Here is a 24,138-nt window from a genome sequence, read left to right as displayed (position 1 = left end):
ATAAAACTGACATTGCCATTGACCCAGACATTGACACTGGAGCCCCAAGAAGCCAGTCCCACTTTTCCCCCACTACGAAATCCCTGCATTTTTGTTCATGTGACAGTGTTTACACGGTGTACTTAGAAAATATCATCTTATATCAGAGATATACATATTTAGAAATAGCTATATCTAATATCTTTTTTTCGTTTTTAATCTTAACTTTTACTCTGAAGGGAGTGATTTTTACTTCCGGGTGGCCTCAGCCTCTCTGCGTACTTATTGCACGCTCGCTTTTCCACTTTGACTCCTCTATTCTCTTGCAGCCTGCAGACTTCTGCTTCCAACTTCTTTCGTGCTTTACGTCAAGACAGGTGAGTGGGATGTTTATGGGATTCGTCAGAAGTTTACAGCGTGTCTGTAAACTCGACTTTGTATTTCCTCTGAAACAAACCGAAACTAAAGAAAGCAGTTTCGTACGTAAAGCTAACATTAAGCTAGCCTGGGTGAGCGGCTGGCTCCTTCATGAAGTGTTTGGCCATGTTTTCTTTCTTTGTCCCTGTGCTGCAACTTGCAGGATGCACTACTCACTTCCTCTCCGCTCTGTTCGACTACAGCTTTTTCTGTTTCATTTCGAAAACGAAATTTAAATATTAAAAGCTTAACTTTTATGACTGAACTTTGAACCATTACGTGCATTTATCTCTTTAAAACCAAGCACAGTTCCTTGACGATTGTTAGCGGTTCTTCGTATAAATTGTGACGAGGGAGAAATAATCCAGATTTATTCATAGATCACTGAAAAGCATAGGCCTTTGGATTAATACCGACTGCTATTTGTTGCAGTACAGCGTATCTTATTTGCAAGTTTATCGTTTATTTGCACATTAATTTTGCATACAGGCAATAACTATCCAAAGTAGCTGACCGCGCAATAATCCTCAGAAATCGTCTGTATAGGCACAGCGAGAACCCTGCTGTTGGTTTGTGCGTATCATGGTTATGCAACCTTGCTAATAGGCCATTGTTCCCTGCAGGCTGAACATGACTTGCATGTGACACTATCTGGGTCTGCTTAAGTAAGTCTTTGAACCTCTGGGCCTCCTAAGAGCTGTAAAACCTGGCTCTTGGATTGAACCTCACCGCATTTATTTTTCTTTTTCCAGTCTAAATCTCGTATTTTTTGTTTATCAGAGCTTTATCTCAGGCACCACCCAGCTGAATTTATCTGTGGTGGTCTGCAAGCATTAGGAGTTTTCTGGTAACTGTTTGTGCTGTTTTTCTTTCAGTCATTTGTCTCAAACACCATGTCTGCTGGAAACGCTAAGATTGGCTTCCCTGCCCCAAACTTCAAAGCCACAGCCGTAGTTGATGGACAGTTCAAGGACATCCAGCTGTCAGACTACAAAGGTTTGTAGCTACATCTGTTCTAATTGGCTCATTCTGGCTTTTATAAGCCTATATTCCTACACTAACAGCTTATTCGACTAGAATTAATACTTTGTTTTTATTTCCTCCTGTTGTGCTGCAGGGAAATATGTAGTTTTCTTTTTCTACCCCCTGGATTTTACATTTGTGTGCCCCACTGAAATTGTGGCCTTCAGCGACAGGGCAGAGGAGTTCCGCAACATCGGCTGTGAGGTTGTTGGCTGCTCCGTGGACTCTCACTTCTCTCACTTGGCATGGTAAGAACTCACGGATAATGGAACATAATGAGCATTTGTGGGAATTTGACTACTTCCTGAGCTCTTTACCAATAATAACATCCACACTGCTCACATGTTAGCAGGTGGATTAAGCAGAACTTCAACAAAAGGCTTTTTACCTTTATTACAGTGATTATCTTCGCAGGTGAACTGTATTGCTGACTCTTGTAATTTTATACTAACTGGAAAGAGGTGACCTTAGTGAATCTTCACATGTGCATTTGAAAAAACAACAACAAAAACTTTGGAAAATCTACTTAACAAAACAGTTAAGTGAAAGCTGTTCTGTGCACTTGACTGTCTTGCTGTTTTTATAGCGAGGCCGTCTTAGGCTGAACTTATCAGACGTTTATACAAGGTCCATCAAACTGTCCTCGGTTGGCTGTTTCTGTTTAGACAGTTAAGGGTGAAAGATTTTGGCTGCTGTGAAGGAGTGCCCAGCCCAGTTTATCTGCAACGTGTTGATAAGGGCAGCATACAGCAGCTTCTAGAAGGCATAAGAAGACTTGCGGCATTACACAACCTGCACAAGTCTTCATTTGGAATGTTGTGTTAAAGTTTAAATGCATTATATTTGATTAGGAAGATCAGTCAGTATGTTTCCTCACTCACCTGATCAGATTCATTACTTTAAATATATTATATACACTTATTTTAGTGTTTTGTTTTTTCAATGAGAAGACATTGAATAAGCTGTAAAACCTCCATTCATCAATCTGAAGCAAAATGAGTTGATATTATAACCAACAGTTAACTGCTAAGCTCATAGTTAAAATTCTACACAACATATTTGCTATTAAATATACTGAACAATTAGTTTTGTCAGTCTGTCAGACACTTTATCATTTTATTGAATTTAATACCGTAGATGCCTTTCAAGACTTTAAAATCAATGTGTCATAGATTTTTAAAAAGTCAACAATGGACAGGCTTTAATAAAAATGTCTTTTAAAGATGGGGAGAATCGATATTGTGACTGTGGTGCAGGCAAGTTCTAAAAATGAGAAGCAATTTGGGTGAAAGGTCTCAAGCAGGTGGTGAGAGCAATGAAGAAGGAAGAACTGAGTATGGGAACGTAGGTAGATCAGAGACAAATGGATGTATAAGGTTATGGAGAGAAGCAGAATCTTGAAATAATGTGGCATTGTACAGAAAGCCAATGAAGTTGTTATAGTATGGGAGTAATGTGTTGGAGCATGTTCTGGCAGCTGCATGAACAAGATGAAGTCTGGAGAAGTTTGCTGTATACCAGAGAGGATAAAATTACAATAGGTAATCTGGGACGTAACCAGAGCACGTGCGCGAAAAGCTGTATTACTACCTGTAAGGAATTGGTGTAGCCAACTAATATTACATAGTGGATATATACAGACTGACAAATATTGTTTTGCATTTCAAAGCTTTAGGTGATATTGAATTTAAACCCAACCTGACTCCTCACCGTCATCTTTGCGTGCTCTATTAGGCCCTGTGCTACTGTTTGATTGGCTAGTTTAGGTTAGAAAGATATTTCAGGGTCAAAGCTAACCGGTAGCAGAGGAAAGTGGTATCTTCGCTGAAGATGGTTTAGTTAACCTCAGTCTTGAATCTCACAACGGGCAGCAGAGACCAGAAGTGAGACACCTGTAAACTGCAGTATGAGTACACATTATTATTTTGCTACTTGGTGTTTTGTCAGACTGTCTTTTGAAGCATTTGTGGAGAATCTCTGAATGCAGTGTGTCCTCATAAAGTTGAACAACTGATATGTTATCTTCTCGGACACCACCTGTATCTTATCTCATCTCTAACGGCGTGTTAAATGACTCTCCCATTTCAGAGAACTACAAGGTCGAAGGGGTGGCGGGGCGAACGCAAGGTTTATCAACCAGGAGACCTTCCCTGTGGACATGAAGTGTTTTGCACTTGTTTATAATGAAAAAAAAAAGTTTTTTTTTCCTCTCTCTCTTCAGGGTCAACACACCAAGAAAACAGGGAGGTCTGGGTAACATGAAAATCCCCCTGGTATCGGACCTCAGCAAGTCAATCTCCAAAGAGTATGGTGTGCTGAAGGAAGAGGAGGGCATCTCATTTAGGTCAGTTAAATGCCCTTTCAATATAAAATTATTTTAATAAAAACCCACAGTTTATTGTTAAAAAGCAGCTTGGTCTATTGATTAAAGTATTTGTAAAAACTGCAACATCATCTTGTGAATTTCAGGGGTCTCTTTGTGATTGACGACAAGGGCGTCTTGAGGCAGATCACCATTAACGACTTGCCTGTGGGTCGTTCTGTGGACGAGACTCTGCGCCTAGTTCAAGCCTTCAAGCACACAGACAAATATGGAGAGGGTGAGTAAACTGCCGTACCTTCCCTCAGTTCATCTGTGTTTACTCAGCATACACTGGTGCTCAGGTTTAGTGGTATAACTTATTAATCATTCGTCATAAAAATAACCCAAATACATGTCATTGATTTTATCTGTAACTTCAGATGCTCTAAACTGCACGTCACACACTTAAAATGGAAATAGTTGATTGGTAAAATTGACTGTGTAGCTGTGGCTAGATTTGGCGGTTTAATCCTTCCTGTGTTTCCCAACCAGTCACATATGTACTTTGTCCTTTAGATTATACCAAGTTCGGTGTGTATAAATGTCAGCTTAAAGTAAACTTTGTCCCTCCTGCCACTTCACGCAGTGTGTCCTGCTGGCTGGAAACCCGGGAGCGACACGATCGTCCCCGACGTCGAGAAGAGCAAAGCATTCTTCTCCAAGCAGTAAATGTGAACGTCTCGTACCCAGCTGTTTTCCTCAACATAGCACTTGACCTCAGATGAGAGGGATGCCTATAAAGCAGTATCATCACGTCCAGACTAACCTGTTAAAATACACCTCAGCTTCTTGTAGGGGGGAGGAAATGTTTGTTTCTTCATGTCCAGTGTACAAACTTTTGGGTAACCTCATCGTCTTATCACTGAAAGTATAGTTTTGTTGTTCCTTTTTCAAAGAAAGCACTGAAATTTGTTTCCTGGCTGTTGATAATAATTTGCTACCATCTTTATTAAAACATGGAGGAAAGTTATCAAGTGTGTGTGGCTTATTTTTGGTTTTGTTTTAAAATAAAATGTGAATGCCTGTCCACTTGCAACCACAAGGTGGCGGCAGAACTCTTCTAAAGCTACTCTTGGCTCTTTTTCTTGGTGACTGAGAACTTAACGTTTTTGGAATAAACCTTTTATTTGTGTTTTTTATTGGGGTGTATCATTCTTGGCTCCTGTACCTGGCAGAAGATCTGCGTGCGTCACGAAGCTGCCAAGAGTTGGTTAATATTGGAGTTGCTGTGTTTGACTCAGCACAACAGCCTGTTATTGCCAAATGGTACTGAAGCGCATTGGGAAAGATTACTGGATATGATTATATGATAATGACCGTCCTAACCACAACCTGCATTTCAGTTCCACTAAAATTTTTCATATCTCACTGTTTTAATATTTCCGATTTCCTGATAACGTTTGTCTTATTTACTAATTCAGAGAACAACGCTCCAGTACACAATCCCGCTTGTTTTACCAAATGTTCTCGGCTTACTGGAACATTTTCTCAGTTTTACGCGAGCCGATTCTTGTAACTCAAACTAGCTCTCAGTAATCAGTCTAACATGTTTATCTGGAACTTTTTTTTAACCATTTTTCCTCACCTAGTGTTCTCACGGCTTGTTTTGGGAAAATGAAAGCAGAATGGGGAAACTCCCTTAACGCGAATAAACCACTCATTGACAAACCTTTTCAATTACACACACACTGTGGTGTAAAGGGGAGCGCGCAGCCCTTCTGACGGGCAATGTGGGAGGGAGTTCCCGGAAACCTATCGTGATGTGACGTTTGACAGCAACATGCACCATATATGGACTGACGCTTGTGCGTCAGTAAGGAAAAATCCTACGCTGGGACGTCTCCAACGTCAACCAACTTTTGGTGTTGTAAACTGCACTGCTGATCAGAGACAGCGGTGGGGTTTAATGTTCACGAGAAATACAATAATTTTTGAAGTAGCACTTAAAAAAAAATAAATACACGACCTCAAAAACAAAGCAACACATTTCTTAGTTTCATAATGTCATTTACTTAAATATTTACTATACAGGTAAAAAAAAAAAAAAAAAACAACAAGAATGGTCCATGAGGGTAACTCTAACACAAATAACTTACATAAAAAGCATCACAAATAGCAATTAAAGAAAATGTAAACAGGAAACGCCAAGACGACACTTTCAAAAACTTATTCAAAAATGCCCTAAGTGTTTTAGTCTTGTATTATTTCTGTGTATGGGTGATGTTTCTTTAGATGGCAGAAATCACAATAATCCAGTTTTCATACTAAAAACGTATAAAGACCAGGTTGGGTTGTCAGTCCAGGTACTGTCCAGTGTTTTAATAAGTGCATTATTTCTTCAATAAGACTTTACTTTGGGTGCTAGCATGAGCTGGCAGCCACTGCTCACATGCGTCATGACTTTCTGTTTGAGTTGGGCCACCTGTTCCCGCAGTAGAGAAGCCGTGCTTGACAGTCCAGCGTTGTCATTTTTCAACACTTTAACCTTGTCTTCGAGACGGGCGATGCGCTCCAATTTGCGCCTCCGACACTTTGAGGCTGCGAGCCGGTTCCTCAGCCGCTTGCGCTCCGCTTTTATCCGCTCCTGATTCTCCATATCGACAGGGGACATGGGCGGAGAGCTGTTGTCGCTGCTCTGCATGTCGGGGACTGTCTGGGGCTCCTCTTTCATCCCTCCGTACCGCTGAGGGTGGATGCCGGCCCCGGCCAGTGAGTGCTGGAAGTGGTGTGATCCGTGCGCAACGGCTTGGGGATGCTGGTGGTACTGGTGATGAGGCAGGTAGCTGATGGTGGTGGAGGGATAGCTGGCAGCAGAGGTCAGGCTGGGGTTCGTGGTGCAGCTGCTCAGGGTTGTATACTCAAGCGGCTCCGGTTGCATGGATGAGCCGAACACCGAGGCTGGAGCCGAGCAGGCAACCCCGCCTGTGCCGATGGACACGTTTGGAGGAGCCATCTGGTTCATCTTGTGTAGGTCGTCCAACGCTTTAACAAAACCTTCGGCAAAGCCCTCCTGCTCCTCCGTGATCCCGCGATTGTACAGGTACTGAGCAGGTGTCGGCGTAGTGATGACCCCGTTGCTGCTCTGGACGATCAGTCGCTCTAATTCAGGAGAGGCGAGCTTCAGAGAGCCCACTTCTGCCGTCCCCGCTGGATAGAAATCACTGTCGGCGCGCAGGTGCTGTGACTTGAAGTTTGAGTTCCGATATGTATCGGAGAAGTTCAAGTTCATATTCTGCTTAAGCAGCTTGTAGTCCTGCAGGGCTGCGCCTGGATGGCCATAAGCAGAGAGAAACGAGTCGTCATAAAAAGGCTGTTCCATTATTGTGGACATATTTCAAATCAGACAGTCAAATACAAGAGTGCGCTGCAAAAGATGTTGCTCGGACACCGAGGCTTCAGTGTCCCAAAATGAGTCAATCTCCAGCACAAAAGTCCCGCTGTATTACTATACTGAAGACCAAAGCTATCAAAACAGAGCAAAACTTCCAAATAGTGGAACTGTACTGTACCAAGTCGTCGATTTGTACCTTTAGTTGGAATCAAAGCGGAGTCCAGTGACTAACTCAGATGTTTTCATTCCACTCGTGAGAAGGAGAGTCTGTTCTTCTACAAGTGTGCGCTCCACTTGTGTTTCCTTGTTAATGACAGGCGGATGACGCGCTCTGCTGTATTTATATAAGCCCTCCAGAAGACGCTCTGATTGGCTGTTTCTGTATTGTCTCCGTCCGATCTTGACTTGACGCAGCTTCCAGGAAAAATGGACTGTAAACACGACAAGACGTATTCGGCGCGGGGGAAACTGAGTCCAGGTAGGCATAAACACATAAAATAGGCTCCCTCAAGCATTCACACTCATAGTCATTTTTAACAAGTCACTTGAAATGTTACCAACAGCCCAAAAGCGACTCAAAGCCAACCACAAACGGCAACGAGCGCTTCCCAGCTCTGTTCGGACACCTAAACCGCTGCCACTTTGCCTTTCATCCTTAACAGTAATCCCACCAGTGAAGATATATAATCTGGTGCTGAGTCATGTGCTACAAACTGATATCAGCCAGTCCATATTTGGCTATCCTGGCGCACCGGTTCCTCAATGACAGGAGCAGGAAGCCAATCCCATCCTGGCGCACTTCCAGCTCCATCTCTACGGGATGTGGGAGGAGAAGGGGGAGGAGGTTCGTCGCTGCCCCGCTTTACCCCGCAGGCAGGGAGAGGATGGGTAACTCTTGGGCGAGATGTCTTCAAAAACGCACGAAGCCTAACGGGTGTCTGGCAAGGGAGGACATGTTCGGTGAATCAGAGCAAACTATTAGTGCATTTAAAAAAACAAACAAAAAAATGTAATAAACAACCTTTAAGGCTTACACTCATAAGATTGAGGGAGTTAATAGTCAGCCAACTTGAATTCAGTGCTCGGTACTTTGAATTTACCCTGTTTACTTGCTCATATGTTATTTATGTTTAATTAACAGTGTAAGTGTAGCCTTCTGAACCTACTGTGTTCCTATGGCAACATAAAAACATGACACAACCTCTCAGGTATTTCAGTCTAAATACACGTCACGTGCCCCCAACACCTGTTTGATAGAAAGACGTCTTTGTCTCCCCCGTATGGTAATGACTTCTGAATCACGACCCAGAAGGCCATGCGCACACGCACATCCATATTTTTTCTTCAATTTTTCCTGTCTTCTGCTTACACTTGTCCTTAGGTCACATTCTGTTTTGATCATGAGTGTACATGTGTTTCCGTTATGGCGGAACCAGAAGAAGTCTAGCTGCATTCTTTAATCGTTTAAAACTTTTTTTTCGGTATCTTGTATAATATTAGAGACTTCTGCCAGGCTGCGCCACGTGAGTAAGGAAAATGTGGCTGATAGCTGGGTAATTGCAGGTCTTTTGGATGGCAATTTGAGCAATTTTGTCTGCGTTTGTGGCTTCAAAGAATTACTTCAGCATTTTAGTGCTGTAATTTGATCACAAAAGGCAGATTAAATAAGAAAACTCAATGTAGAAAGCACAGAAAACACAAGGTGAGATATTTTGACTTTTATTTCCAAGAATGGAATTATTGGAAATGAAATTCACAGAACTCCATAAATCTGAACAACTCTACTTCTGAATCCTACATTTTCTACATCTTTCTTTGCCTCTGCGATTCAAGCCACACACATCATGTTTGAAAATACCTGATTATTATTGTAAGTCTCTTGTGAGATAACCTGATGTTATCGCAGTTATTTGTCAGACTTTTGTGAGCTCCTCAAAATACACAAATACAGCAATGCATGAAGATACTGGTGAAAAAAAAAACGATCTTCATGTGGAAAATTGGTTTAGTGAACCTTAAACCCTCCAGGAAGAAAAATGAACATACTCAAATTCAGTCTGAAATATCTCCACACCAATAAAATGAACAATCTTGATCTCCATGGCTGAGAGACTCTTTGGGGAATTTGGATACAATAAATACAATAAATAAACCTCCCAGTCCCCATTACGAGGCCAGTGGAAGACTGGAAAAACTCCAGAGTACACTTGCATTTTTATTTCCACTTGATCGAAGCCAAATTACAGACTACAGAGACACTGATATTACTGAGGCTGTTTTAAGACCTAAAACTGCTGCAGAAATTAAGGAAAATAAACAATATATCCATTTTAATGTTTCATTTCAAGATCTAAGTTTGTAGCCATCCAAAAATGCTACCGATTCTGTTTTTTAAATGGACCCAAAACACACACCTCCTGATTGAAGGATGCCTGGTACTGATTAGTGGCCACACAAATTTCATGAGATTGCATTCACTGAATGCGGCGTCCACATCAGCGACAGGCTCAGTTGGAAATTGCAGTAGTTACTTGAAAACAGCTCTAAGTTACCTTGATTCAGCTGTGCCTCTTACCACATTCTAGGTGGTGCTGTTACTTTTACTGTTTTATTATCCTCAATACTTTACACCTGCTTTTTTTTTAAATGATGTGAGTCTAAGTTGAAGTTTGGTCAGCTGTCATGCAGCGGTCACCCTGTCAGTGCGGACAACACCAGGGAAACAGAGAAACAGAAGTAGTTCAGGGAAACAGGGCAAGGTATCAGTCAGTGGTCAGTTCCACTTTCAGAGTGATCTCATCCACTTACTAAAAGTCACGATAGTCACTGCTTTGAGATAGCACAAAATTGTGACCTTTTCTCACTCATGGCTTGATACTGACAGCTGTTTGCCTCAGATAAGATGGTAAATAGTGTGATTATTTCTGGTAATATTTTTGTACATGATATATTCTAATGTATATTATTGTGTTGAGTTTTTTTTGTCGTTTCTTTTTTTTGTCAGATTAGGAGACTGAGAATCTCATACCTGATCTAATCAAGGAAATGAAAATGCTTTCTCTGGCTGGGATATTTACAGCGTATAAGGCTTCTTACTTGGCATCCCTAATTGGCATCGTTGTTCTGTTCTGAACCATTTCTTGCTCCCGTGCACATGATTATGTACGGCAATAGACAGAAATTCACAGAATTACTGAGCAAACACCTCATACATGCAATTCTGTCACTTTCTTTGAACACTGGTGTGATTCAGGTTGACAGATAGGACAGCAAAGAACAAAAGCAGCAGCCACAAAAAATAAGAACAGTAAAGGATGAAAGCATCCCAGAAGCATATAGGTGATATAAACCACATCAGCGTCGACAGAAGCTGTGGCTAAACTGTATAAAGATAGTTTCTGGTTTTTCTGATTGTTTGGTTTGTCAGTGGCTATTAGCACATCACTGACTGAACCCAGCAGAGACACTGAAGTGAGGTAGGAGTCCTTAACAGCACATAAGAGAAAGTAATTAAATTTGTCACAGCTGTAAAGTGTGTCATTTAGAAGAAAGTCTATTAATGTCAGTGAGACACCTGTATTAGTTTAATTCTGAGTCAGACTTCCAAAACATTTTTTTTTTACTGAGAATTGAGCGGTCTGGATATTGCCTGCACTGCTGACGTTTAACCACAGTATGAGATGAAGTGCAATAATTGAAGCATTAGAACCAATATGAGTTTACAGGAAATTAGAGAGTCTGATTTGCAAAATGCAGGTCGTTTGGAAGAATTAACAGGAGAAGTGATGGCTTGAATTCCTTTCTTTTGTGTAAATGTTCTCTCGCCAGAAGGAAAATGCTGTTTGATTGCGTCTTTTCCAACCATTTTCTTTTATGCGTCTGTTTGACTTTAAACAAAACTTTAAAAAGGACAAAAGTGAAAAAATGCCTGTAAGCTGCTGATGTTCATTTGGCCTTGATCTCAACTTTAACTCCCTCCTGTCCTTCTCTCCTACACAGCTTATTCAGGCACTAAAACACTTCCCGGCTTAAGTAAATGAACCAGAACTAACATCTCTCCTGTGTTTTTGGCAAGGTCCTCCATGCTGGAAGCTCAATGACCTGGAAGGGGCCTGTAGGTGTGGTGAGTAAGGTGGGGGTGTTCGTCAGGGCAAAAAAGCTGGCTGTCCCCTTAAGGAGTGGACAGCTCACTGCCCCGCGCAGCATAATAAGTCAAAGGATTGTTAGTCAGTCCTTAAAGACTGTGAGGGTCATTTTAAATCAACGCATTTTAAATCAATTTCTCTTCCACCCCCCTACCCTCCCCTCCGCACTAAACCCCTCCATACACCAACAGCCCTTTACTTTCCTTCTTCCTCCCCATCATTATTATTTGGCTGCCTGTGGGAAATTGAGCCGCCCTGTGCATGTAATCGCTTTAATGAATGCATGTTTAATCAGCATATTTTTCATCTTTAGCTCCCAGATAGTGCCAAGTAGCCTTGTAGCAACGAGAGACCTTTAGCACAAGGCATGATGACTGCTGGGGCCAAATGAGCATGGCAGGAAAAGACAGTCAGACCCAGCTGTCCCCGCAGGCTGACGTAACACATATGGAGCTGTCTTTCCTACTTCCTTTCCATCTACACGGATGCTTTAACTCCATGTCACTCTGCCAGTCTCAACGAAAAAAGGCAAACAGCAGGAAGTGGGGCAATTAGATATAATTTGATTTTACATGCTCATTTGGTTATTAATTGAGCTGGCTCCTTGTTGCTTTTTTGTTTCAAAAAGATGAAAATATCATAATTATCATCAGTAAGAGGAGAACTGTGAGTGCAGTGACGTTAACCACGAACTTCAGAATCGTTTGACGCGCCACTTTTCAATCAAAGCAGGTAGAGACTGCAATATCAATGTCAATCCATTATTAATGATTGCTTACAGATCTGTTACCTAACACCAGAACTTGAGTATATTGCCTTGCTGGCAGCTTCTTGAGGCGCTATGCGGAGTGTGTCCTAAATGCTACATAACAACATGAACAATGACAGTGTTACGTATTAACTCGTTAATGTTCACAATCTAACTTTTAGTGGGAACATGCTAATGTTTTCTTTTTCTTTTCTTTTTTTGCCTGTCCCATTTGGTTCTTTAGCCGTCAGAATTGTTGTCTGAAGACCGACAAGGATACCCATGGATTTATTTTGCCAAATGGATCATCACGGCCTTGCCGTATTGGTCCATTTGATCGACCTTTGTTTTTATTATTTATTTTATTTTATTTTCAGTTGTTACAGACGGGACAGACATGAGTGAGGGATAGGAAAGGGAGAAAGAAAGAGGAAGGAAAAGAAAAACAGAAGGGGAGAGGGACAGTGAGAAAGGGAAAAAAAAAACTCCTGGATCACCTGTTGAGAGAAAAAGAATAGAAAACAAGCAACAAAAAAAACCAAAGCAACATACTAAACACAACACCATCGCATTAATCTAGCTAAGTGTAAACAGCAGTAAATACTAAATATTGAATGTTGTTGTGCAGCACAGACAGCGCAAAATGTGCTTTGAAGTAGCAGCCAAGAAAGGTGTGATTTAAGTCTACGAACAGTGAACACCCGTGTGCACACCTGTGTGGATCGGCGCGCTTGTATTCAAATGGTTTCCCCATGTAATGGTCTGTAAGAGGATGTAGAGAGCCATAGCCCTGTCCCCCAGGGCATGAAGCAGGCATGGAGGAGATCCAGGCCCCAGACATCCAGAGGACCCAGAGTGCGAGAGCCCAAGGAGGACCACCGGAGGGGCATCCGTGCCACCTTCATGGGAAGGGCTGAGGATCCCATGCTAATGTTTTCTAATTAGCTCTAACACAAAGTTCAGGAGTTTTGTCACAAAGAGAGAGATAAACCAAAAGTCGTTTTCGGACTGCAGCTTTGAAGTTTTCTAGAGATTTTCTGATTGAGGTGTAGTGAGAGGACGAATGTCTGGCACAATCAGTGGATCAGTTATCAAAATGTTTTAACGCTCTAGTTTCATAATATAAAGTCCATTTCTTTGTTTTGTGCCACAAGTGTGAAAGGAAACACAAACAGCTCTTTTTCTTCTTTTTTTTAACATGAAAACTCCTTCAACAATTTAAAAGAAATTTTATTCAAAACCACAAATATCAGCTTTGTACTGGAATTTAATAATAATGGATTGCATTTATATAGCACTTTTCAGGACCCCTCAAAGCACTTTACAATCCCACTATTGATTCACTCTCACATTCACACACTGGTGGAGGCAGCTACAGTTGTAGCCACAGCTACCCTGGGGCAGACTGACAGAAGCGAGGCTGCCATATCGCGCCATCGGCCCCTCTGGCCAACACCAGTAGGCGGTAGGTGAAGTGTCTTGCCCATGGACACCATGACCGAGACTGTCCGAGCCGGGGCTCGAACCGGCAACCTTCCGATTACAAGACGAACACACAACTCTTGAGCCACGATCGCCCGATTTTGGGAGTTTGTCAATCAATAAAACACATCCTATAATGATCACAAATGTCTAATTTATCTAATCATTTTCAGTCCTTCAGCAGCTTTGCAAACATGGTTCTGTTTGCAAAGCTGCAAATTTCCCCTGTTATTGACTCAAACATTAAAGGAAAATTGTGACTTTTTGATTAATTACAAAACTCTGACTTTATAACCCCTGTTCCTGTTCCTGCAGTAAACATGGCAACAATTAAAACAAAACACACAAACTGTCTCAAAATGGTCCGTGACTTGTATTAATGATTTCTTAAAAATAGTGCTAAAATGAAAAAGGTGAGAAAAAAGTCAAACACTCCATTTTCCGCAAACTCATCCAAACAAGACACGTCAAACCTTTTGCTGTGAAACTATGAGGGAGGGCTGACATACTGTAAATGACTAAAAGACTCAGACTGTTGTGACATAAAGAGTGGCTTAACCTTTAGTACATACGCCCATGTCATTGTGAATACAAGGCAATACAATCGTCAGATAAAATCTGAACTGAGATTATAGTGGGATTCAGGCTTTCTTTAAACTGCTGGATCAGGGAGAAGAGATGCTGTGTATTGCGGATGTTTGATTCCTGTCTGACACCAACCGAGAGTTCCTCTTTGTGTGAAATTTGGAGAAGTGAATGTGAGCTGGCAGGGGGCCAGGGTGTGGAGGATTTGGGTACACCACATTTTCATTTCCCCAGTAAGTTGCAGTAATGGGTCAGCTGTGGTGCCAGTGTGGCAACAGCAAGCTTTGAAGGAAGGGTTCAGGTCAGGAATCAAGCAAAAGGACGCACAAGCCCAAAACACATTTGAGAACAAATATTAATGATTCAATGAGAAACTTTAGGTGCTTTATGGACTTTATTGACCTTTAAAAGTCACAAATGACTTTCAAAAGTCATAAACAAAGTCATAACGCAGTAGTCCTTATATATATATATATGATGTCTTACTGCAACTCAGTGTAGTTGCATGGCGGTTTTCCCTCCTGTTTTCAGTCTTTATGCTAAGGCAGGCTTACTATTGATTGTTTTTTATCCAACAGGATCTGAGTGACGTAAACGTCTTTGCTGAGAGAGTGTTTTATTTTAATTGCAAGGGAACCCACCTAAAACTCAAAAAAGGAAGTGAATCTGTGCAAAAACAGCCCATCACTACAAGCATCTGGACAGCCTGTCTGACAATTCATGCAATAGCTCTATTATAATATAATAATAATTATATAATAATTTGGGAGAGGAATAATTTGTCTCTCTGCAGACACAAACCTCCAAGATGACCAGAAGACTAAGGAAAGCTACATATCTGTGTTTTCCATTTAAAAGCTCTGTTGCATATCTGGGAATACAGTCACAGCTTCTGGCAGAAAATTAACCATTTCCAAAAATGTTTCAATGCAGACGGTATGTCTTTCCATCAATAAGCTCTTACATAGCTTTCCTTTGTAGTGAGTAACTTACTTCATGTACTTGTGACACAGTATGTTGCACGTCTATCTTGGATTTTAGATTACTGTAATTAACATTATTATTGAGAGCAGGAGCAGGGCTGTGATTTATCTTCATCATGTTAAGGCTTCATCTGTGGGCATGAATTTATCTGTGCCTTATGGATTTGTGCGCATGCGATTTCACAGGAGCGATTTGCTCCTGTGAAATTAAGAAAGAGCTAAAATATATGTTGACCTGTGAGAAAGAGAACTCATTCACATGATGGTTGATCATAACATTAATCACAGTAGCGAGTAAATGACTTGGTTATTTACTCTCGGGATGTCAAATGAGAAGCTGTGGTATTGGTTTGAGGTGAGAGCCTCACTTCAGCCTACACAATTTCCCAGCAGGTAATTTAAATGAGAAATGGTAGCTATGTTTATGTTTCAGGGCAGAGTTAGTGTTGCTAATGTTAGATTATGTTACTGATATAGAAAAAAGTTTGAAACCCAAACAGCATAACCAGGAAACCGATTTCCAGGATATCTTGGAAATCTGTTCCTGTGTTGTATTTACATAAATGCAATTTTAAAAGTTTTTGATTTGTGTGTAATTTTCATTGTCGCCTGATTTCTAAAACGTGAGGGAACAATTTAATAAAAACAAAAATGAAATATTCTGAGTAGTGGTGAGAGTTAGGGTTAGAGTAAAGGCTTGGGGTCATCACCGATGATGACTTAGACCTCAGAGGGTTAACTGCCATGCAACCGAGAGCACCTTCATTATGAGAAATGTTTACAGAGACACACAAAGGGGGAGGACAGGTCTATCTAATTGCGTGTTTACTAGAGATCAATGTTGCGAGTCTTGGTGAAACTGTGTAGGCGCCAAAAGCGCATTTTTGATGCACTCGCTGTCACTGATGATCATTGAACTCAGCACTTCTGAACTCCATTGCTTCCTGGAAAAGAAAGAGACGTGCATAGAAACAGATGCCATGGTATAATAATATAGCTGTTGCCATTATCATCAAAGTCTGAGTGTTGTGCACCAGCAAACGGGAGCTATATATATATATATACAGAGAGAGGGAATCTAGACGACTTGCTAATTTACGTTCAGTGGGTTCAGTGGTTCAACGGTGCTTCCCCACCCATTGATTCATTCATCAGAACAGCAAGTTCATCATGCTGTACTCAATGCAGCCATGTACATTTTGATAACAGTGCTGAATCCTGATGGCCACTCTGTTCCACATGACCGCTTCTTAAAGAGACTGAAAATCAGATTATCGATGTTGTTAAACTTTTAAATAAGCACGTGCAACTTCGAAGTTACTGTTTCGATTTCTAAAGCAATTTCATTACAGCGTACCAACCAACAATATCAAATACTTAACACAAAACTAAGATAATATTATTTTCGTATTCAAATTTCTTACATTGAGAGGGGTTACAGTCATAATACATGCTAAGTTAATCTCCTAATTAGTCATTCAAGCCCCTCAAACTTTCATCTGAATTCAGGAGTAAGAAGCGTTTCACTCAACCTCATTATTTACTGTCTGTTTCACAGCAATGTAGCGATGACACCAGCAAGTGAAGCCCACTTCTATTTAACTTACCAGAAGTGGTTCACCAGCTTGGGTTTTCACACACAGTCGCATATATGTGCGCGCACTCACACACACATGCACACACGCTCACACACGCCGACAGGAACTTTCCTGTCAAAGGATAGTTGTTCTCATACTAAGAAAGCCAAGTGAGAGAGTACAAAGGCGGTCAAAGGGGATTGCTTTTTATATCTACATGCACTGAATGCCTTCACGCAGCGCTATAACTGGCTTCCGCAATAATTTGGGCCAACCTGTAAACGAATCAAACTGTGAAAAGAGGCATTTCAGTCCTTAAATGAGCAGCCTGCTCCATCATTTACTGGATCTGCTGTTTTCAAGTCTTTTTACTGACGTTTGTGTGTGTGTGAGTGTGAATCTGTGTGTGTGTGTGTGTGTGTGTGTGTGTGTGTGTGTGTGAGATAATTCTGTCAGCCTTTTGTACTGGGATGCCTGTTATCTGACAGCTCTCTGATGTAAAAAGAATTTCCTGATAAATTACTCACCATCATATTGCAGCCTACAGATCTTGTAGTGTAATACATATGTAAAGGTGTATAGGTGGCTGCCTTGATCCGCCACACAGTGTGCAGGGAAAGATATGCTAATTATCATGTGACACATATCAGAAAGCCATTTTAGCGCCCAGTATTTAACCAAATCTAAGACATATTTGTACCGCTGTAAAATTCTGCCTAGCCACAAGGAACACTGACCAGCCACAACATTAAAACCACCTGCCTAATCTTCCGTGGATTGCCCCTGTTCCACTTAAACGACCCCAACCCTTTTGGGGCGTGGGTATGAGTCCACTGTGGGCGTTTGCGTATGACGTCTGCAGCTGATCCTTTGGGTTCTGTGGGTTGCAGACCCACGTGATTCGAGTTTGTTCCAGCACATCCCGCAGAAGCTCTTTTGGGTTTCAGAGGAGGTGGAAGCTTCCTTAGGCTTGTTGAACCATTTCTGACCAGGTTTTGCAATATGACAGAGCGGACGGCTCTCCAGGGTAGGCTGCTATTGATAACGTGACGCTAACTCTTTCCCCCTTGAATGCCTTGTTTCTCTTTTCTGAAATGAGAAGTTTCTGTCATATTTCAGGCCTGCTTTCAGAACAAAGCGGCTGGGTGTGCATCAGAAGTTAGTAAGGGTGATCTCTGCCTATACAGCGTACTAGGGCTACCCTTGGAAAAACCCAGAACCTATTCTAATGGTTGTCAAACCACATCTTTATTGATGTATATACTGTGATGTCAAAATTCGTCATCAAGGGTACACAGAAGGTCACATGCTGTCTTATGGGGGAAAAGTTAAAACATTTTCCGAATAACTAAGAGTCTGTTTTTTAAAGTAACTGTTAATATACCATAAGTGGGAAAAGCAAAGGTGATCGTGTTGTCTTTTTTCAGTTAATAGCTGCCAACTCATTGCACTGATTCTGAAGCACTACAGTTTTGAAACAAGTTCTGCAAAACAGACATAAGGAAACCTTTGTCATTTATAGAGTCAAGATAAAGAGAGTCAAGAGAAAAAGTAGTTTCATTGATTGTGCAGAAGTGGTCTACAATTGGAAACAAGTGTTAATGTGAATGAAAACTTTTTATCCCTGTGCAGCAGATTTGTTAAACCGAGCAAATGTAGATTGAATCTGCATTTGCATGTAACTTTACACTTGGAATTTAAACTTGGTTTTCAAGGCCGTGGGATTGTAAAACTCTTTCAGCTGCATCACCTCAAAAAAAATACATGTGCAACTACATAGGTGTGAAGTGTTTTGGTTTTACTTGTTTTCAGTTTTTGTGGATTCCACTGTGGTTAGCTTTCTGCGGTCTGATTACTTTTTAAACAATCTTCTGCATATTATGAATGAGCAAGTTAGCGCTAATTAGCATGCTCATCCTAGAAATAATTTTTTTTAAAAACTCCACCATATCTTTCTTTTTTCAAGTAAATCACCCTCACAAACCCACTTTTTCTGTTATGACAAGTAGTTTATGGTGAACCGTGAGTGGGATTCTGTCGTTGACTGCTGTTACTGAGTAAGTTCACCGTGTTGCTGATCTGCTCTTTTCTAACAGCTCAGAATTCCTCAGAAATGTCACTTCTGACCACATACTGTGGTTGTTAGCCAAAGTTCCAGGGACTCACTTTAAAACAGAAGTAAGGCAGAACTTACCGAAAGCCTGCATTAACTTTGATTTCATAAACCTCTTCATCATTAACCACGACTCTGTTTGGTGTTATAATTCCAGTTTGCACAACTATTGCAAAACCGAGCAGTGTTGATAGCATGATTTCCTGATTCCATTGGCCAGTGCACGGGCAAAAATGTTCAGTATAGCAAAGATTTTGTGAAATCAAGCCTTCTTATTCAGATAGCACGACATTGAATTAATTGGTTAGCACAGTTTGCTCCACAAATTAAAAGAAAAAAGGAGTCCAAGTGCATTTGAGCAAGGTACTGAACTTCAGACTGCACCTGATGCATCGATCAGTGTATGAGTGTGAATGTGACAGTTAATGTGGTGTACATGTAAAATACGAGCTGTATGACTGTTTGAATGTGGTTTGAAGAGTTAGAGTGCTTCAAGGAAAGTGCAATGTACATGCCAGTTAATGTACCAATTTGCTTATTCCTTATTCACATTTATTTGTAAACGCTAGCAAAACTCATTTGTCTACTCTCTATCCTCATCTGTTTTTCATTACATAGTTTCACCCCTCATATTTACCCCCTTAGACTCCCATGAGAGCAAAGGGAAACAGAAATAGAGCAAGGGGGAAATGCAGAGTCATTTGTAGTCATAAAAAAAACACCCTCCTGCACTAGCACTGAAATACATAAGTGGTGAACACTTTATCAGCATCTCTCAAGATGTGAAGGAAATGCGCTTGCCTCGAGAACTCTTGAGTTTATCAAAACATTTGGATTCATTTCAGAAAGGTGCAAATTATAGAGCAAACACCCAGCCGTTAGCGATGAGGCGCAAGGCTTAAAAATGCGTCCTCATAGCGTTCAGCTGGGTGTCAGGTAGCAGTAGAGACGGGCGTGACTGGGAGAGGGCTAGGGACACTTTCATCAATACTCACTAGAATGAAACTACTAATATAGAGAGACTGAGAGAGAAAGCTTTTAGTCAGATAACCACAGCCAGCTCAATTCTGTCTGGCAGTGAAACGGTTAAACTGCACTTTTGCTTTTTCTGCCTCCCAGCTGTCTGGTATTACTGGTGGAGCCTGATGCCCAGAAATGAGGTGGAGGGTGTTATCAATCAGATGGGTATGATAGTAACCATTAGGCAATGCGTGAAAAAACTGTCTTAGAGATTTTTCTCGGGAAAACTGTTTCCCTTTGTTTCTTGCTGTCTGTCTTCTCTTCTTATCTATCCATACTTCTACCTGTTTGTCTTCCTCTTCCTTCTTGTGCACATGCATACATTATGCGTGCTTTGCTGAGCATGGTGTGTGCCCTTTGGGTGTTTTTTTTAATGCAGACATTCTTGGAACAAGCATAGTACTTAAAATTCTGCCCAGGGCATCACTTGACCCTTGTTTACAGCACAGGTGCATCCACAATAATGATGATATTAAGTCTTCTTGTCATGTTGTTACTTAACTTTATAAAACTAAACAGGATTGCAAGTGTGCACATGCAGACGCTCAACTAACTGACGCCTCGCCTTCTGCCCCAGCATGGCACAGAGATCATTATAGTGTGGATAAAGCAAGCCTTTAAGTTTGTACAAAAACATATGCTTTTTATTTGAAAAAATTAAAAAAAAATCTGTTTTACTGCACTGACTTTGTACCTTGACTGAAAATGAGATCTCAAGTTGACGATTGAATTTGTTACTTGCTACGTTCTTCCCTCAGTGTGCCTTTTTAATGGTTTTGATATTGTCTGGTTTGCTGTGCAGCAGTTGCCTAATCCAAGAAGATTTTCTTCTCTATTGTAGACAATAACGTAATCTTATTTTATAAGCTATCTGCATGACAAAAAGTTAAGTCTGCAGCCAGGCGGATGGATTACCATTGACATGCCCATAGCCCAAACCTGAGACACTGATGCTAAATCTGATTGCCCCAGAATTAAAAGAAAACAAAGTAGTAATCAGTTCATACTACATGAGATGAAATGAAAATAAAGAAGCTGGGATTTACCCCAGTTTTTCCTAAAACACTGTTTTAAAAGAAAAGAGTTAAAATGTAGAAATGTGTAGCTAGCTACCACTGTTCATATACCAGTGTTGTGTTGGATTATAATGTAGGTATACTCCACTTTACAGGCTGAGCTTTAAAAACACGTTTTAAATGGTGAGTAATAAAAGTGTAACATGTGGTGAATAAGTTCATTAAAAGCCAGGATTAGTTTGCTTCTGTATGTGGTCAGCTAATTAGCCAGCTATGCTAATTAGCTGACAGCTAATTAGCCAGCTATGCTAATTAGCTGACAGCTAATTAGCCAGCTATGCTAATTAGCTGCCCACAATGATAAGTGTTAATGAACAAAGCCACAATGAGAACCTGTTAATCTAACTAATTATAATCAGTAATGACCTGGCTGAACACTTCAGATGTGCAGCACCTCTTTGTCGAATGAAGCTCACCATCTTGGGTGTTATTTTACAGACTTTTACTTTCCTAAATGAAGGACGATGCTTCTCACAGACAGTTTGATGAAGTAAAGTACTAAATCATGGTGACCTACTGTGCATAATTTAGTTTTAAATTGCATTTACACTCTACTCTAAAAGAACTACACATAAGGAGGGATTTGGGGCTTATTTCAAGAAAACAACTGCAGCCCTGCATGAAAAAAACCTTTGAAAAATCTTTGAAATAAATTGATGTAATGAGCTAAATCTAATTCCTGTCTTTGAAAATACTCAGTTGGTTCTCTCAGCATGCATCTTGTTTTTAATTTACCATCTCTCACACTCATACCATTGTGGCATTTTAAAAGACACAGATCTTCATTCATTAAACATGTGGGAACGAGGATCTCGTATAAATATGATTACCACTGATTATAGTACTTCAAAAGTACTGTGAGTGAGACTGTGGTACACAGTGAGAGTAGCTCTCATTCATAAGAGACTGAAACACGGCAAGGCACTAACCTCACATCCTGTGTAAAAGCAGCAGGAAATGCTTAATTTCCTGTAGTGAAGTGTAGGTGGGGGCTATTACATATTTGCTCGCTGTGTATATTTGACACATTAGAGTGTGTGATTATCTGTTAGAATCTACATTTTATCTGGAAATCTGTCACCCACTATCTTTTTTTCTTTCTTTCTTTTTTTTTTTTTTTTTAGAAAGATCCTCTTAGAAAGGCAACTTGATAAACACATTCAAACATTAAAACATGGGATAAGGGCAGGGCTCTTTTTGGGTAATTATTAGATTGCCATAGATGCATTAGCATCACTTAAGTGTGAAAATCTTTCTTATCACCATCAGTCATTTAATCAAGAGCACCTGATACTGTAGAATCAATCCGGCTATGTTGTCATTACTTTGTTTTCTTATTGCCTTAAATGATGTCAGTAAATTTCTAAGAAATTAGGTCATCTGACATAAGAGATTTGACGCACTGATAAGATTAGGTGTCTGTGCTGCTAAATAAAAACTCAAACCTGTTGCCTGAGGCCCTTCACATATACGTCGCACTTTTCTTACATTTTATCGACTTGTGTTTGATAAACTTTTACACCTGTAATGACTTTAAGATGGAGATGTAGTCCGTCTGTTAGTGATGTAAACAGTCGAATTCACCAGAATACATGACCTTGTTTTGCAGTTGCGGCCACATCCCTCTTGACTAACAAGGTGCATGGAGCGCAACACACACACACACACACACACGCGCGCGCACACACACACACACAGAGCTGCTACTTCTGATCCCTGAAAATACTATACTGTTGTCAAGGAAACTGCCAAAGCTTATTCTGTGTGTGTGTTTGTGTTTGCGTGTGTGTGTGTGCACATTAGTAAATCTTGGAATAGCTTCAGTGACGCATACATTTGCTCGCACCATGCCAGCTAACCGCCCTCTTTCACCTCCCCATTCTGTTACAACATACATCCATCTGTCCTCTGATCTTTTCCTTTTCCATTTCTTTTCTTTCTCCTCTTCATGCTTCAGTCTTTCTCTCTTTTCTCCTTCTCGCTCTGGTGGTCTCTTCCTTCTCATCTGTCTTTCCTCCTTTCCTTTCCTTTCATCGTATCCAACGCTCTCTTTATCTCCTTGATCGATTACTGTTCTTTTCAGTCATAACATCTTATTGGCTCAGCAGAAACACTACTGATCAATCCGAGTCTAATGTGTGTTGAAAAAAAGTTTATAAAAACCAGAATATTTCACCAGGAAAAGAGAAGAATGCACCACAGGCTGCCAAAGCTTGTTAGTTCGTGAGATCAGTGTTAGCAACTCTGCTTATGAGCCATGTAAGGTTTATTTTTACAGGCAGTAAAATCCCATGAGGGAGTGATGACTTCATATTGTCTCTGATTAATGGTTCGACATGAGGATGGGGGGAGGATGGAAAGCTCAGCCAGAATCCCTTCTCCTCTGTCCCTTCAAGGCATCTACAACCTACATTTATACAACAACGACGATGATCTGGTGGCAAACATAAATCTTATTTTCATATCTGACTGTTGAGTGAAAGGCTGCCCAGCTGTCACTTTCCACATGACATGGATTTTATTGTTGCTGATCTAATAATTATCCCTGTAAATAAGAAATCTGAGCAGCTCCAAGATCTTGTATAACACTTTTGGCATTTTTTAAGGCTGTGCCACCTAATATGGATTAATTCTGACATGACAACAATAGCTATTTTTAAAGACTAATCCTTAATCCACCATCAAATCCATCCTTCACTACTGATAAGTAACTTAAATGTTTGTGTTCACACTTTTATAGCTTCTGAGCTGCATTTATAATCACAAACAGAAGTGAGCACATGTGATGACACATCATATAGTCATATGCCATCGGATCTTCCACCTTTCTGTTCGAAGTGAGGTTAGGAAACTCTTTGTTTCAACTTATATGAGTCCAGCTTATTTAACTCCCAGACTAAATATAACGTCACTCGTCATAATCAGCTCGCATCTACGGGAGCTCAGAGGACCACAACCAATAAAGTTTGTAGCAGTTTGGCATTTTGTTTGCGTGTATGTGCAAGTTTGTGCTGCGTGTGTGTGCATATGACTCGCTCTGAGTCACCGCTGCCCCTCTGGGTGCACAGCCAGGGCAATGAACACGGGTTTATGTGCGAGTGTGGGTTAGTGAGAGTGAGGAGAGTGCACATGTTTGTATGCACATGTGTGGATAATAGCATCCATATATTGGTGTGTTTGTGTGTTTATTTGTCCTGTGGAGCTGCCCAGACCTGAGCACTCTCCTCGGATGAGTCAAGACTGAGTGCATCCAGTCCTGAATCTGTTCAAATCTATATTCTTTCAAGAGCCTGCTTG

At 40.8% G+C, this 24,138-nt stretch overlaps 2 protein-coding genes across 4 annotated transcripts; one reads left to right on the top strand and one right to left on the bottom strand.

Moving 5' to 3' along the window:
- The first annotated feature begins 207 nt into the window (after positions 1-207).
- Positions 208-4,751, top strand: prdx2 (peroxiredoxin 2). Of its 2 annotated transcripts, none has more exons than XM_085161918.1 (6): positions 208-356; positions 1,272-1,392; positions 1,514-1,667; positions 3,641-3,763; positions 3,889-4,019; positions 4,368-4,751. In XM_085161918.1, the coding sequence occupies exons 2-6, from the start codon at positions 1,290-1,292 to the stop codon at positions 4,448-4,450; spliced, it is 594 nt and encodes a 197-aa protein (XP_085018044.1). In that variant the 5' UTR covers positions 208-356; positions 1,272-1,289; the 3' UTR covers positions 4,451-4,751. The 2 variants fall into 2 exon arrangements, with proteins under 2 accessions (XP_085018044.1, XP_085018045.1); XM_085161919.1 differs by lacking the exon at positions 208-356 and adding an exon at positions 1,042-1,061.
- LOC146516304 (transcription factor JunB-like) lies at positions 4,594-7,791 on the bottom strand. 2 transcript variants are annotated; one of them, XM_085161916.1, is made up of 2 exons: positions 7,309-7,790; positions 4,594-7,048 (listed from the first exon to the last, which is right to left on the bottom strand). In XM_085161916.1, exon 2 carries the CDS (start codon positions 7,008-7,010, stop codon positions 6,120-6,122), a length of 891 nt encoding a protein of 296 aa, XP_085018042.1. In that variant the 5' UTR covers positions 7,011-7,048; positions 7,309-7,790; the 3' UTR covers positions 4,594-6,119. The 2 variants fall into 2 exon arrangements, with proteins under 2 accessions (XP_085018042.1, XP_085018041.1); XM_085161915.1 differs by having other exon boundaries at positions 4,594-7,791.
- Positions 7,792-24,138: the final 16,347 nt, after the last annotated feature.

Source organism: Neolamprologus multifasciatus, chromosome 6 (genome assembly GCF_963576455.1).
Source record: "Neolamprologus multifasciatus chromosome 6, fNeoMul1.2, whole genome shotgun sequence".
NCBI lineage: Eukaryota > Metazoa > Chordata > Actinopteri > Cichliformes > Cichlidae > Neolamprologus > Neolamprologus multifasciatus.
Note: the sequence above shows the minus strand (reverse complement) of the source record. Positions and strands in the feature narration are given on the sequence as shown.